This window comes from Nycticebus coucang, chromosome 7 (assembly GCF_027406575.1).
Source record: "Nycticebus coucang isolate mNycCou1 chromosome 7, mNycCou1.pri, whole genome shotgun sequence".
In the NCBI taxonomy this organism is placed as follows: Eukaryota; Metazoa; Chordata; class Mammalia; order Primates; family Lorisidae; genus Nycticebus; species Nycticebus coucang.
This window is the reverse complement of record NC_069786.1, coordinates 124,185,333-124,202,185: the sequence shown is the minus strand read 5'-3', so window position 1 is coordinate 124,202,185 and position 16,853 is coordinate 124,185,333. Positions and strand designations below refer to the sequence as shown.

The 16,853-nt window shown below is 43.7% G+C and overlaps 1 protein-coding gene across 12 annotated transcripts in view; it reads left to right on the top strand.

Moving 5' to 3' along the window:
- COL4A4 (collagen type IV alpha 4 chain) overlaps positions 1-16,853 on the top strand; it is a 122,932-nt gene that overhangs the window by 58,106 nt on the left and 47,973 nt on the right. For all 12 annotated transcript variants that reach the window (XM_053598295.1, XM_053598296.1, XM_053598290.1 and 9 more), the window contains 8 exons: positions 1,764-1,853; positions 4,224-4,387; positions 9,403-9,475; positions 10,339-10,445; positions 12,891-13,074; positions 13,893-13,961; positions 15,685-15,792; positions 16,281-16,499. In XM_053598295.1, coding sequence (XP_053454270.1) covers positions 1,764-1,853; positions 4,224-4,387; positions 9,403-9,475; positions 10,339-10,445; positions 12,891-13,074; positions 13,893-13,961; positions 15,685-15,792; positions 16,281-16,499 — 1,014 coding nt within the window. The remainder of the gene's footprint in view (positions 1-1,763; positions 1,854-4,223; positions 4,388-9,402; positions 9,476-10,338; positions 10,446-12,890; positions 13,075-13,892; positions 13,962-15,684; positions 15,793-16,280; positions 16,500-16,853) is intronic.

Genomic DNA, 16,853 nt, shown 5'->3' with positions numbered 1-16,853 from the left:
TATTGTATTGTGGCTTGGCTGGTGCCCAAGTTGCAAGATAAAGTCCTCTAAATGTTTCACTTTCCTTTCTCCAAGTGGGAGAAGGCTCTCTCTGAGGTGCACTGCCTGTGGCTGGGGAGGATGATAGGGACTGGTTTGGCCACAGCTGCTGATTACTCACTGTGTCACGTGCTCCCCAGTTCTGCTGGCTCTGAGCCAGCACAGCCACAGGAATTGCTCAAGGACTGCTGCTGTTGTGGCCCAACTGCCTTACAAATTTAGTTCAGGACCCAGGCTGCTCTTTTCCTGCCAGTAGTGGGGCTAGGGAGGAACTAGTGCTCCAGGGTGAAGGGCTTCCCTCTGTTCTGGCTTGTCAAAATGCTCCCTCCAAGGGCACCCACAGAATTCTGCCCAGTGCTGTGTTTCCCTGTGCCAGGGTGGCCCCAAGTTTCAATTCTAAGCCCCGTAATCACTTCACCCCCCCTCCCCAGGCACACAGACTCTCTCCATTTGGCGAGCTGGTGCAACTCTGAGTGGGGAGAGGTGGCTGAGGCTGTGCCAGACTGTCTTTTCTCCTTCAGTGCCTCCTTCCTTGATACAGTTTTAAAGCAAGGCAGTATGATCGCTCACCTTATTTTCAGCTCTTCTGAAGGTGCTTGTCTATGTGGGTAGTTGGTCATCAGGTGTTTACATGGAGTGACGATGCTCTGACCCCTCAACGGGAACGCTTTTTGGGAGGTTTTTCCAACTCCATCTTCGGCCGTCTGTGTGTGTGTGTGTATCTCCCCCCCTCAAGGATTTTGTCATTACTGTTGTTCATTTTTAATGCTTCCTTCTGCAGTGGCTTATTCTTGCTTCAGGGGTAAAATACCCTCTCTCATCTGCCATTTTAATCATTTTATGTCATTTCTTTTGAAGGTTTGTTCTTGCTGTGTTATCTGTTTCCTCCAACTTTTGGTAGCGGGGGGAGGAGCTGTCATTTTTTCCTGCTGCAGTTTTAAGGAAGGGGATCGTCTGATCTGATTAGGGTCTGGTTGTTGTTGTTGGTAACAAGTCATCCTGTTTGGACCTCGCCGTCATTCTGCATTCAGAGGTACAGTGTTAGAGGACATTTCTGATGTGAATCAGGTTCTTTTTAAGCTTTCCCCACTGCCTTCTTCAAATTCAGCTTTTTTAGGGTCAGCTAAATACTTTTCCTGTTTTTCAGTTGTTTGTTTGCTGTTGGTTTCTTTCCCTTTTTCTTTGTCCTGCAGGTTCGAAAATTTGAGCCTTTTCGTAATATTCTTTTAGTGTCTTTTATTCTACTGGGACTTGGAGAGAATGTAGAATTTATTGTTTGGGTTTTTATCTGTCATCTTTAAATAGTTATCTCTGAAATTTTGAAATTTTGCTTTTGCAAGCCATGATTTATATTCCCTTCACCAGCTAATGATGGATAATCGAAGGGAAACAATATTTGCCATAACCGACTGAGGGTTTTGTCATTGTTCTTGTTGTTTGTTTGCATTGTTCTGGGCATGTTGTTTATTTTGTTGTCCATTCTCTTGTTTAGAACCTATTAACTCAGGGCTGAGATCAGGGATGCTTTATTGTAAGTTAGCAGAAACACGCTGTAACCATTGCATGGTCCGTATGCGTGTGTATTCTTTAATAGTAGAGAGGGTGAATTCTAGGAAAAGAATGGAATGAAGAATGGAGCTGAGGAGGGACATAGGGAGGAGGATGTGCGTGCTAGAGACACAAAAATTATGTGATTCTCTCCTCCCACTCCCCTCCCTGTACAGTGATATATTGTAGTCCTGGGCTCCCTGGACCAAAAGGAATGAAAGGCAAAGTGGGTCCTCCAGGAGGAAGAGGCTCAAAAGGGGAAAAAGGTGAGTATGCATCAAGGCAGAATTTCTAGAAGACAACCACATTTTGCAAATGGTAGGGGATTCTGAGATGCACAATGAGGCCTTTGACTCAGATTTGTTACTCACCTAGTCACCCCACTGAGCACTTCATTTCATTATGTGTTAAGATGTGATTCAAAGTCACAAAAAGTATTTTTATAGTTTCATATCTTAAATTTAAATCTTTACCCCAGTGAGAATCAATTTTTGTTAGTGGTGAAAGGTGAGGGTCTAGTTTCAGTCTTCTACACGTCGCCAGCCAGTTCACCCAGCATTATTTGTTAAGTAGGGAATCTTTTCCCCAATGTGTGTTTTTGTTAGGTTTATCAAAGGTGAAATGACTATATGTGTGTGCCTGGGTTCATCTGAATGACAGGCGAATGGCCGAGAAACACATGAAAAAATGCTCATCATCTTTAATTATCAGAGAAATGCAAATCAAAACCACTTTGAGTTATCACCTAACTCCAATAAGATTAGCCCACATCACAAAATCCCAAAACTGCAGATGCTGGCGTGGATGTGGAGAGAAGGAAACACTTGTACACTGCCGGTGGGACTGCAAATGAATACTGCCTTTTCGGAAAGAAGAATGGAGAATTCTCAAGGAACTAAAAGTCGACTTACCATATGAGCCTGCAGTTTCATTACTAGGAATCTGCTGAGATGAACAAAGATCATTTTACAACAAAGTTGTTTGCACCAGAATATTTATTGCAGCCAATTCATAATTGCCCAGTCATGGAAACAGCCCAAATGCCCATCACCCCATGAATGGATTAACAAATTGTGCTATATGTACACCATAGAATAGTATTCATCCATAAAAAAGATGGAGACTTTACTTCTTTTATCTTTACCTGGATAGAGCTGGAACATATTCTTAGTAAAGTATCTCAAGAATGGAAAAAAAAGCATCTAATGTATTCAATACCACGATGAAACCAATATATTATCACTTACACTGTCATACGAATGATAAAACACAAATCTAGTCCACAAAGAAGGAGGGGAGGGGGAGGGGAGAGGAGGGGAGGGGGAGGGGAGGGTATTTGGCGGGATCTCGCCTAATGTACACAATGCAAGGGGACATTTCAAAACAACTAAGAATGTGTTATAAATGTCTTACCCCCCCAAAAAAATAAGTAAGTGAGGTGATGGTTATGTTAATCAGTTTGATTTAAGCATTCCACATTGTATATCAAATCATCACATTGTACGCTATGAATGTATCCAGTTATGATTTAATAAAAATTAAGTTAAAAAATGCCAATATTCTCTTAGAAAAACATAGTCATGGGAAAGTCAAACCCTTCTACTGTAGACTGTGAAGGAGACACAGCTGCTGTGAAATTTGCCTCCCCAGGCGACTTTGCTCAGGGGGGCCTGTTGATTCTTCCCGAGTGTCAGAGAGAGGACAGCGCTGACGCTTCATGGGAGGACAGCACTGACGCTTCATGGGAGGACAGCACTGACACTTCATTTCAGTTTCCCTCTGTGGGAGCCATATTTCCCAGACTCATCAATGCTTGTCACTCTACCTTTCTTTTTTTTTTTTTGCAGTTTTCGGCTGGGGCTGGGTTTGAACCCACCACCTTTGGTACCTGGGGCTGGCGCCCTACTCCTTTGAGCCACAGGCGCCGCCCCACTCTACCTTTCTTAAAACAAAAAGCCCTGGCGATGAGAAAATGTGTTGTGGTGAATTATCGATTGGAATATGAGACATGGTCAACAGTCCTTCTTCACGTATTATTTCATTTCTTTAATTGTTCAGGATTATGCTCTAACCAATTAATTTTCTGAGTTTCTTCAGTAGGAATCAAACAAATGACCTGTAAGCCTTTAAAAGTAAGAAGTTTGTTAATCAGGCCCAGTTGGAACCCGCCGCCCCTGGGATGCCCCGCTGGCGTGCTAACTGCAGAGCTATGCGGGTGCATGGCACACCTTTTGGGGGCAGGACAGAGCTACAAAAGGGACTCTACCTAACAAATTCAAATATTGTGATTTGGTTGTACCCTCACATGAACCTACAATTTAAAAAAAAAAGTAAAAAGTTTTCTTATTTTTAAAGTTCTTCGGTAGAACTGGATATGAGCTTTCCCCCTAGAATTTGTCAGGACGAGTTCATTAGGGACCCAACCCCCCCGCCATGTGTTTAGAACTGCTGCCTGGCCCCACACGGCCCGTGCCCGCAGCGCCCCACGCAACTTCACGTTATCATTTGTCTGCTCAAGAAGAGGGCACGTCAGCCCCCCTTTGTTCTTCATTTGTACTGCCACTTTGTGTAATAAAGCCCTTTTTGGGAAGTTTATTCAGAAAATGTGACAAATCTGTTTTCTATTCTCTGTCTAGGAAATGAAGGTCCCTGTGCCTGCAAACCTGCACCCATGGGCCCCCCTGGGCCACCAGGACTTCCCGGGAGGCCGGGGAGTAAAGGAGACTTGGGAATTCCTGGCTGGCTTGGAGAAAAGGGTGACCCAGGCCTTCCTGGTGCTAAAGGCTCTCCAGGGCTACCAGTGAGTGACTCTTAACAGTCATAGTTTTTACAGATAAAAGTGACACATTGAGATAAAGAACAATGTTCCTCTAATTTATAGTATGATTGACAGTTTATGTTTTGAACTCATGAACATGATATTAATGACTAAAAAATCTCTATATTAATTCATCCACCTATTCATTTATTCAACTAATTAGTATTTACTGAGCATCTGCTAGGTCCCGGGTGTTGTTCCAGGACCTAGAATCTAGGTACTGGGGACACAGCAGGGACCAGAGCTTCACAGAGGCACAGACTGCCTTACTCATCAGTGTGGCAGGTGCCGGTCAAGGTAAATGCCATTCAGTGTTGCTTGAGTGGAGAGAGTGAGGGGTAGGGCAAGAAATGGAGCCAAAGAACTGGCTGGAGGCTAGGAAGGGCCACAGAGCTTGGGACTTTGCAGGTGGGTAAGATTGGAGCTTTTACTCCAGATGGCATAGAAAATCCAGGGGAGAGTTTTAAAGAGAGAAATGTCATAGTTTTAAATGGGTCATTCCTTCTGGTTTCTGTATGAAGAACAGACCCTAAGATAAGGGAGATTAGCTGGGAGGCTCTTGAAAAATCCTGGTAGAGGACGGCAGTGAGATTAAGGACGGTAAGCTTCTGATATCTTTTGAAGATAGAGCCCATAGGTTGACTATTACATGGACATAAGATACAAGAAAAATAGAAGTGAAGGCTACAGCTAAGGGTTTGGGATTGAGCCACTGGAAGAAGTAACTGCCATTTATGAATGAAATGGAAGGAACAGGTGTCAGGTGAGGGCAGGGGCAATAATGCTCAGGACATTCAAGTTTGAGGTGCCTGATAGACAAGGAAGTCAAGATATCAGTAGGCAGTGGGACTATCCAGGTTTCAGAGGAGAGGTCTGGGCGGGAGATATTGCCATTGGCTCTGTCTGAGGGCCTAGGAGTGGATGAGATCTATCTCAAAAGTGGTTTCGCTTGCTGAACGTTATGAATGAGGCTGAGGCACAGCCTTTCGGCTGTCTGAGCATACAGAATGAAGTCACTCTCCCCCTACAGAAGCTGAACATGGCCCCTCTGTCCCCTCCTTGTTAAAGAGCCTTAATCCTGTCATGGCTTGGGACATAACCATCAAGCCCAGAAGTACTATTTTCCTTTTTTTTTTTTTTCCCAAAAAAATCACATGAAAATCAGGTTCTGACCTGAGGTCCTTAAGTGGAGGTGGCAGTTATGGTCTTCCAGGACCACTTCGTGACTTTACAAAGCACTCTGGCCAAGCCTACCCACCAGAAAGCTTGGTCCTTAACGCATGCGTGTTGAGTGAACATGGCTGCAGTTATTAAGGAGTTTGCATTTTTGTATTTTATTTGCATTTTATTGCTTCTTAAATTCAGCATTTTATCCTAGTCATTTGTATGTGTGTTGCTACTCAATCTTCTCAAGCTTTTCATGGTTCTAAAGTAGTTTTGTGGCTTCCTATCGAGCTGCTCCTTAGGGCTAGTGTCTCTGCGTCTCTGAGTGTCACACGGCTTGTTCACGTGGGGTTACCATGGGTGAGATTCACTTAGTTCACTTGCACTAGGGCTTCCCTCTTCAGGCTGGCTATGGGTGTGATGTCTGTGTTCTGTATGTGACTGGTCTGTATGACTTCTGTGCATTGAATTCATCACACTGTGGTCACTGTCAGGGATCAAGATTGTATGATGTATCCCTGAGAGAAAAGAGAGGACAGAAGAGAGAAGAGGAGGGGGAGGAGGAGGGGACAGGAGGAGAGAAGACGAGGAGAGGGGAGGGGAGAGGAGGAGGGGAGGGGGGAAGGGAGGAGAGATGAGGAGGAGGGAGGAGGAGAGTGAGGGGAGGGGAGAGAGGCGAAGAGAGGGGTGGAGGGGAGGGGTGGGGAGAGGTGGAGAGAGGAGAGGAGAGGAGGATAGGGGAGGGTGAGGGGAGAGGAGGAGATGGGGGGAGGAGGAGAGGGCACACAGAAGAGAGGACATGTTAGGTGCTGTCACTCTTGGGTGTCCCCCTTCTCCTACCTCTCCCCTCTTATCTGCTGGTCCCTGACCATAGCAGCACAGATGGGTAAGAAAGTAGAAAACAGAGAAGTAGGCTTAAATTCTTTGCAGTTTTTTCCTGTGATCGAACCACGTCTTTGTGCTCATTGCCTTAGCCTGAGAGAGCCTCTAGGATGGGGTTTCCCACCAGGACGCTGTCCTGCAGGGCCCTTGTGCCTAGAAGCAAGTGGCCCCAGCCTCATATCCCACCTCTGAATTTGCAAACTGCGGTCTTTCTGAGCTTCAGTCACACCACGTATAAAATAAATATAACAACACCATCTTTATAGGTTTGTTGGTAAAAATTCAGTCCAGTGTGTGTTCTGCAAACTATAAGGCACATACTAGTGAACAAGATGTCTGGGAGTCTGTAGAGAAAACCACAGTCGCAAACCGTCAGAGGCCATATCAGACCTGCTGGAGTGTTTGCTGTGTTGTCATGGTCTTGTTTTATTACTATGACATCTGTGGCTTCCTTGGAGAAACTGCAAGTTCACGACCATGTGGTTATTGCATTCCCTCTTCCCTACTGGCTGTGCCCGCTGAGTCGGCCAGGCCTGTCAGGCGATGCCGGAGCCGGGGTGTCCAGGCCCCATCTTGCCTACCTACTGGCTTCCCTTGGTCAGGACGGGTTGAAGACCCTGAGCTGGAGCATCCAAAAAACAATCAGGACGGTCCTGGCAGAGAGGAACTTTTGTTGCTAGTGGGCTCTTGTTATATTAATGCCAGTGTTTATTGGTCTCAGGTTTTAGGATTGTGAAAAATAGCTTTCAGAGATCCTTTGCCCAGGAATCTCTGAGGCCATTGATTTCACCAGAGCTGAAGTGCTGTGAAGGCCACATGGTCTTGTTAACCGCTGTGTCCTGCGAGCTGAGAGTAACACCAAGGACTGTGTAGCTTCCAAAACCGCTTCAGTAACATTTCCAGTAAATGTTTCTCTAGTGAAACCCGGTAATAGCACTGGTGATTTTTTTTTTTTCTTTACTAGCTCAAATAAGTCTGGGATCTTTAAATTCCACATTGACAGAGCATCAGAACAGTTCATAGCACCTTCCAATTCTCCGGGCGCTGCTTAATCAACTGTTGACTCCAGAGTGGGTTCATTTTTCCAGGGCACCAAGGCCCTGTGTATTAAGCATGCAGCTGTATTCTTCTGGAGAGAAACTGGTTCAAATGCTATATGACAGTTTTCTGTGCTGACAGATTAGCCATCAGAAGGACATTTTCCTTATCCATCTCTTAGATGGGATACTAAGTGCCACGCACTTTGGCCGGGTTCCATGGTCACTTATGACTTAGCTTGTACAGTAAAAATGGGAGTTAAAACGCACTCCACCTATATTAGCACTTCTTAATCTCTGGAGTTCTTCTGTCTAGTTTATTGATTTCTACTAAGACCTGTTCCACCCACCTTCTTGACTTCCCCCAGCATGGTTACAGGCTAGTACACTGGAGTGAAGTCCTGGGGGCACTGAACTGGGTGGAGCTGGGTTTCCGGCACACCAAGTGGCTCCCAACGCTTTTGTGCATTTGCGTTTCAACACCTATTCACTGTCCCCACCCAATGCCGGCACTGTGCTTATCTCGCTGGTATCTTTCTCCTCCTTATAGTCCATGGCTTGTGAATTAGTAGAAGCCGGGGAATGGTGGGGTGTGTCTGCTGGGCACATTGTTAGATTGTATGAAAGCAAGACAGGAAGCCGGTCCGTGGGAGTGAAGTACGTGTTCTGCCTGGTCATTCCTCCTCCTCTGGTTTCTTGTCTGTGTTTTCGGCTACTGACACCCCCAGATAAGTAACCTCAGGCCTTCCATATTTTTGATTTGGTTTGACACTCAATAATACGTGACACTCGGCATGAATCAGATAGTTCAGTCTCAGAGCAGCATTGATGTCAAAAGATAATAAGACCATTAGCCAAAATCTGTTGTTCACTTATTATACAAAGGAAATACATTAACTACCACTGAAGCCTTTATGTCCCCTTCCCTTGCTCATCAACCTTCCTTCACGTTACATTATTTGACTCAGACAGAGCCAATGGCAATATCTCCCGCCCAGACCTCTCCTCTGAAACCTGGATCATCCCACTGCCTACTGATATCACAACAACTTCCTTGTTTATTTATTAATATGTTGAACCTGGGTCTCACTCTCTCACCCATGCTGGAGTGCAGAGGTCCCATGACAGTTCATTGGAGCGTGAAATTTCAGGGCTCACGTGATCCTCCTGCCTCAGCTCCCAGGTAGCTGGGACTGCAGGTGTGCACCACCACACCCAGCTAATTTCTTTCTTTCTTTCTTTTTTTTTTTTTTGAGAGATGAGATCTCACTATGCTGCCTGGGCTGGTCTCCACCTCCTGGGCTCAAGCAGTCTTCCTGTGTCAGCCTCCCAAAATGCTGGGATTATAGGCATGAGCCACCGCACCCAACCTGCTCTGCTTTTCTCATCACAAACTTAGCCCTAAACCTCTTCCTTCAGCTCCAGTGGCTGCTCGTGTGGTTAACCCACCCTCCTCTCTCCTCTCAACTCTACATTACAAAGCCCAAGATAATAGAAGAAAAACTCTCCAATTACAAATTTTTATTTGAGATAATTGAAGACTCAGAAGGGGTTTCATAATGAGACAGAATTCTCTTCTACCCATTCAGCTTGCATCAATGACAACTTATAACACCACAGGACTTTGTCAAAACCAGGAAATTGACATTGATACATTTCTATTAACTCAGGCACAGACCCTACTCAGATTTCAGCAACTTTTACTGATTCTGTAAGGTAGGACTGCCTTAAATGCCAAAGAAGAGGATAAGATGAAGATTGCCAAGCCAGAGTCCTTAATAAGATATTTAGGAGGGAAAAGAATCCTTAATAAGATATTTAAAGGGAAGAAGAGAGAGTTTTGACATGCACAAGTGTAACTTTCGGCTCGCCCATCACAGTTGATCTAATTTGTTGCTTTTATTTTTCAACAAGGGAAAACCTGGTGCCTCAGGACTACCTGGCAACAAAGGAGGAAAGGGTGACCCCGTCGTACCAAGAGTTAAAGGTCAGCCTAACTCTTAGCTCCATGCAGAATAGGAGTGATCCGTAGACCATCCTCTTGCAGTAATTTCTCCTGTGGCCACAGATCAATTCCTTATAAGTTAGGATTGTTGAGACTGCTTTAAAAATACTGTCTGCCCTTCATAGAGTGATATGAGGCAAGTCCCTTGTCTCTTATTTGAAAACACATAAATATTCCTTTAGCCACATAGTCATATCTTCATTGATGTGAATTTGGATTTGAAGCAAGACTTTCCTTTGTCTTACCTGGTGTTTATTCACCATATCACAGTATCTTTTTGTATTAGTCAAAAATGTCTTAGTTGTAAGTGACAGAAACTCAGATTAAAGTAGGTTTTTAAAATTAAAAAAAAAATAATTTGCTGACTTATCTGAAAAGGATGTGAAAGGTTGGAAATAGGATTTTCAGGGGGACAAGATTCAGGCCTGCCATGGCACTGGGAGGCAGCTGCAAGTTCTTACAACCAGAGATAAAGAGAGTACTGTCAGCTCCAGTTAGAAAATTTCAGAAGGGATTGATTAGTTTAGGATAAGTTCTCAGCTGGGAACCATTCCCGTTCACTATAGTTGGGTGTTAGAGGCCTATGTTTGGCATCACACAGGTGTAGGAAGATTCTGTGATTGGCACCTCCACACACTGCTTCCTTATTAAAAGGGGGAAAGGAGCATTTCCCAAAGAAAGAGACTTCGTGGGTTTGGCAGCTGCTTGTGCCTTTGGGTAACAGAGACACTCAGAGGAGACTCTACCAGTCCAGAGTCAAGGCCTTTGTCCCCGTCTTTCGTTCTGTGTGTCCTTCTACTTCACTCCCTGTTGATAATAACTTGTCTTTTGGCCTCTATTCCTAGGGCACAAAGGAGAAAGAGGCCCTGATGGACCCCCAGGATTTCCAGGGCAGCCGGGACGACATGGTCAGGATGGGCATGCCGGAGAGAAAGGAGACCCAGGGCCCCCGGTATGTCTGGTTCCTCTCCTGCTGTAGAATTTCACTTTCTGATGTGACCCCACAAGCATCTCTTTCCCCTTTCTCCATTTACTAATCTGCAACTCTGTAAATATTGACATGTTGTAAATCAGAATCACCTTGGGCTCCCTTCCACCAGAAGAGAATTGTTATAAAAGGTATGGCTTAATTGGAGATGGTCTGGAATCCTCAGTGGCAGCTGAGTTACAGCGAGACTTTCTGTCCTCAGCCTTTGTATCATTCTCATGGTGTTTATTTTCTTTTGGGACCTTTGCATCTTACACAGCCCCTAGTGATTTTATTTCTATTGGGTTGACTCTGTAGGGTGAGGAGAGGTAGTTCCTGATAATTAGCTTCCGTTCTGTTTCCTGGTGCACACGAGTAAGGCGGGGTGAAGGGAGCAAATCCACCACCTCGGCGCATTGGCTGATGGGAAATCCTGCTGATAAATGATATTTCTGCATATTTCAAACAGAAATGTGTTTGGGTGGACACCACGTGTAGGAAACAAAGAGCATAAAAGAAATGACTATGTAACATGATCCAATGCTTAGGTATTTAAACTATCTCAGGTATCTGAAGTATTTTTGAATGCGTACAATTATCACAGAAACCAGGCTAGTTGTTATCCTCGGTCGTCTTCTGAGCAGCAATTCTTTTTCCAATTATACAGTAAGGAAATGGAGATTTAGGATGTGTTGTTACTCAAGATCACCTGTCTATCAAGTAGGCTAAAAAGTAGCCTGTTTATTCTGAAGTGCGTGTGCTATTTCCACCACACTGTGCTGCCTGCCGTGTGTAATAGGAAGCCACAGAGGGTGCTGTGATAGGGAAGGACAGGTCCTGATTGTCCAGGGAGCCCTTCAGACGAACACAGGTGAGTAGAAGAGAAGACATTTAGAAATTGGGTCAAGTGGTGTTTATAGCTTTCTGGCCTTTCTGCTGGTGTCAAGTATGTGAATGGTCTCTGTTTTAGGCTTGGTAATCTTTGCCTAACTAACTCTTTCACTTAGGAAACTACAGTAGAATCCCTGTAAGTTGACCATGGAAGGGACTGAAGCAAACTGGTCAATATGCAGAGGTGGTCGACATAAGGGACTTCCACTGAGTACGTGTGGTGCATGTCTGGTCTGTGATAACTAAGGCATCTTAAGGAGGTGGTCAATGTAGAGAAGTGTCAACTATGGGGATTCTTCTGTATTTGGACACCAGTGTCACTGGGTGGGAATTATCCTAATGTGCTCATCCCATTGTGAAAGCCAAAGTGTGCTCTAGATCAAATTGGGGGATTTCTACACCATGGGCGGGAAGCAAAGGGCAGAAATGAGTATGTAACGTGGTCCAATGCTTAGGAACTGAAACTATCTCAGGTATTTGAAATATTTTTGAATGCTTCCACTATCACAGAAACCAGGCTAGTTATTATCCTCAGTAGTTTCTGAGCAGCAATTATTTACAAATGGTTTTTCCATGAGGTGGAAAACCATGAGGTGTGTCTGGGGGTTCATTGAAACAGTCCTGATTCATAAGACTATCATAGACCCATTGGAGACCAGTCCACTCAGAAGGGTAAAAGACAGGACCCTCTATTGGCCATCAGGGCAGTGTTGGGTATCCCGGTATATGACAGTCTTCACAGCTGTCCATGCAGCTGGAGTGCAAGGAGATGAAACCAGGGATAGCAGGAGTGGGCTCAGCCCTGACTTGAAAGCCGTGTCCCCCCCAGGAGCTGTTACCTCCACAGCACAGACTTTGGGGGCCCGCAGGGGTCTTGCCAGTGACAGGAGCCACCATTCAAGGAAACCCCTGTGAGGGCTTCTCACAGGTCTCCACACTTTTTCCAAACCTGATATAAATTTAGCAACCAGAGATCAATTTTACTATAGGCCATGTTGTCTAGGAATGTAGTTCACAATCTAATTTTCATCAGGTTTTCAGAGGAGCAAAGCTAGACAGTTAAAGGTTAAATTCTCACGGAGAAGGGGAAAGGATTTGTTAGGCCTTTACCCTCAGAAGTGGAGGGTGAAAACAGAGTCTATCCTGGTGTCTTCTCCTAAGAGTGCAGGAAAACAGTCTCAAATACATAAGAACGTTATTCAATTTATAAGCCCACCACCTCACTTGATTTACTTAATTTCTATATTTTCTTATATGAAATAATTCTACATAAGATTTCTTATTCTGTATTTAAGGCATAGCACACACAATCACCTTCTGTATCTGAGGCATAACTACCATACCCATGTCATATATATGTTTATAAAACTATAAAATATTAAGAAATATCTAGGTTAATTATTTTAAATTATATTTGCTACAGAGTAACTGTCTCCTGGCATTTTGGAGGTTTTGCATGTTTCTATAACCTACAATGCCTGCTTCCAGTTTGTGGATGTTCAGAGATTGGTTGTTGACTCATGACTCCAATATTTCCAGGGGGATCATGAAGACGCAGCTCCAGGTTACAAAGGGCTTCCTGGGCCACCAGGCCCCCCAGGCAGAGCAGGACCTGCTGGGACCCCAGGACTGGGATTTCCTGGTCCTCCAGGACAAAGAGGACAACCCGGTGTCCCTGGCCACCCGGGTGTGAGGGGCCCTGACGGCTTAAAGGGTCAGAAAGGTAATTCTGAATATTTGTGTGTCAGAACATCAAGGGAACTCATGGAAGTAAAGTGAGTCTCTTCTGGGCTAAGTTTTCTAGCTGTGAGTGAGCTGCTAAATACAATCCCGTTCTTGGTTCAAACTTTCCACCTGCTGCAACAGATTACAAGCATTACAGCGCAATCAGTATTTCTACGCATTCCTTCAAATACTAAAATACCCTCGTTGCTTTATTTGTTTGGCATAACCAGACTGCTTCTCATTCATTTCTCAGAATGAACTTACACAATCTGACTGTATTAAAATTACATATATATGTATAATATGATGTATTCAAAGCACATGTCTTTTAAAATGATCTTTGGAGATAATGATGTATATTTTAATTTTAAAAACCTAGCATTCCATTTAAAATGTCATTGTGCATGAAAGACCATTTGTAAGCATTCTAGGGAGAAAAAAGGAAGGTATTTTAAATATATTTGACAGATATGAATTTCAACGAGTAAATGACTTTCAGGATTGTAGCTGAAAACTTTTAGAAGGTTTTAAGTTTTTCTTTTATGATATGTACATATACCTTGGGCTACTACATTATTAATTGTGAAATTTGAGAATAAAGTAATATCTTTGTTCTTGTTCTGACAACACAGAAAAGCAAACACCTTGGTATTCGATTAGGTATTTGCTTTTATGTCATTTATTGTTTGAAATTCATGGTTTAGGACCCAACAAAATCTAACATATATGGAAAAATATCTAGAGTGAGTTGTTACTGAGACTCACATTGCATTGGGCTATCAGTTATGTGACTGTCACTTTTATTTTTCATTCCAGGCGACACCATTTCTTGTAATGTATCCTATCCAGGGAGGCCGGGCCCTCCAGGTGTTGATGGGCCTCCAGGTATTATCAATGAAAATTACTGTCTTCTATACTTCCCTGGGTAAAAGAACAGGCAAGACAGATTAAACGAGTACCAAATCCTCAGACAACTCGTTAGGATATTTCCAAAGTTATTATCAGGTTTTGAGGGACTGCAGGATTCAAGGAAAATAGCCTTTGCAGAAATTCACAATTGGGCCTCTAGACTAATGGTTTGCGCACACTCCAGATGGGCTTTTAAAATTTTGTGCAAGGAAATTTATCTTGATTTGGTTACGTATCAACTAACATGTTTGCTTCTTGAAATTTTTAAAATTATGTTCTCTTCCTTTTCCTGTGTTCCAAGAGTGAAAAATGATCATTTGCTTAATTATTTGTAACTTCTATTCTATTCTATTAAATACTTGGCGAGATAACCAACCTACGATCAGAAACATTCCAAAAAATGCTCACATTCTCATGCAACAGCATCATTTGACTCAACCACTTGTTTTTAGATGAATTAAACTCAAAACCTCTAATAGGGGATTTTGCCTAATTCTTTACTTCTTCTGCATTCACTTAAATTGACTCATTAAGCACTAGTATAGCTATTAGAGGTGACCTTTCTTGTCCCACATAGCTACGAAAAATATTTCAAAGCTGAATGATGAATGCCACTCCATTGCCTCTCTCTACCTTTAAATTTCATGGCAATAATGCCATGTGTGCTACACGGCAAACATTTATGTTCTCTCTTACAAGAATGCAGGGCGGTTCGGGTCAGCTGAGCAAGCATGTTTTCCATTCATTGTCTTGGTCCCTGGCCCCTGTGCAGGCTCAGCACTGTAGCATGCATCTCACTGCTGGGCCTGTTTGCACTTTTCTCATGGGATTGCAGCAATGCAAGAGGGCAGGGTCAGCTCCCAGGCTCCCTTCTCCCCCTTATTGCATCATGGTCATCAACATCCGATTGGCCAAAGCAAATATCACATGACCATGCCCCAGGTCACCCTGTCAGTACAAGACAATAGCAGGTGAGGAATCATAGTTCTATATCAGCAGTGAAGAATTGCTGGTTAACTAACTGGATGTTCATTTTTTATTTTACGGGGGGACTTGTCATAGGTGGATTAAAAAAAAAGTTTGATTATTTGAAGCAGCTGTATTCTTGAGAAAAGTGAATACCCAAACTTTAAATCAGCAGTTGTACCTTGTTAAAAATCCACAATTTATGTGTCTTAGCTGAGACAACTCCTAATAGGAAATCACAGAAGTTTCAAAATAAAATCTCAATTCCTTTTGCAGGTCCTTTTTGCCAATACTTCATTTAACAGCAAATGTAGTAAGGTGCGAGGAAATAGATTTTGGCCTTTAATGTATTGTTTACTTATTGTGGTGGACACCAGCCACCACCCCGTCCTCCTATAAGGACAGACTATGCTTGCATAGTTGTGTTTGTGACCTAACATGGGAAGGTACCCAAAAGTCATCTGGATGGTGGTGTGCATTCCAAAGGCTTCCAGGGGGAATCCTTTAGGGTATGGTTTCTGAAAAAAATGTCCTGACCAAACCACTTTCCATAAAACTTATGTGGAACATATGACTCATAAAATGGTTTTGGAAGCCTAGACAGGCAGCATCTTTACTTCTATAAAGTAGAAATATTCTAAAAAGGACTTAACATAGACTTAAAAAAAATTATCTCCTTTGGTTCTCATTTGATAACACGTCTTATCCATGTTTTGTTGCTATCATCGTTTAGGTCCAAAGGGATTACCAGGTCCCTGGGGAGCTCCTGGGCTGAAAGGTTCAGATGGACCCAAAGGGCGGCGTGGTCAGCCAGGAACATCGGAAATACCAGGTCCACCCGGTAAGTGAAGTGATTTTCCTGCTTTGGGAATGAATGTCTATCAGGAACTTTTGAAAATTTCTAAAAATGATGACTTTAGTAAGGAAATGGCCCGGGGATCTCTACCGAATGGCGAAGTGGTTTTTCCTGCTACATTATACCCTTAGCTATCTTGTGATAACTTTTAGATTACGATAATTTTATAAGATGCCAGGGTTTCTTCCAGCTTGAAGCATGAGTTACATGCTGTGATTCACCTAAAGCATTGCTGAAACTGCTCAGCCAGAATGTTTGCCAGAGAATGAAAGTGATTAGGGGAACATCATTGGCTTATAGGAAACACAGTGAGAATTCATCTGTCTTCAAGTGGTAGCTAAAAGAGTTCTCTATTAAAAACTGCTCTTAATTTTAGTAAGTACCCCTGTGTTTTTAGAAATGTGTTTTTATCAAAGTAATAGTCATATACATTGGTTCTATACTTATAATAATTTAAATTTTTTTTAAAATAGGTTTTCGTGGTGATATGGGAGATCCAGGCTTTGCAGGTGGAAGGGGGTCTTCCCCTAGTGGGCCCCCAGGCCCTCCCGGGGCACCTGGAATGAATGGCCAGAAAGGAATCCCAGGAGACTCTGCATTTGGTCACCCAGGACCCCCGGGAAAGAGGGGTCCTTCAGGAGTGCCAGGGACAAAAGGCCAGAAAGGTGACCCAGGATGCCCAGGGGCTGAAGGTATGAAAGCTCTGCTGGCCCACAGAGCCAGCTCAGTTTGGGAACAGGTCACTGAGAATGAGTATAAATACTATCTTGCTTTAGGTATGTAGAATATATAAATTTCATCCAAGTGTTTTCCCTCATTCAGAGACGCTGGTTACATTTCAAATAACCCAAATCCCCAGTATTGCCTGTGCATTGTAAATCTGCATGCTTTGGGCTTAGGGCAGACTGTTAGCACCACAAAATGCCCAGAGCAGGGACCATGAAACCTGCCACTGCTGTGCCCAGGTCGAAGGTGGATGGGACAGAGATCGTGGGAGGGAGAGTAGCTGGGCAGCGAGGGGCTGTGTGGTCTGGGGTCTTGGAAGG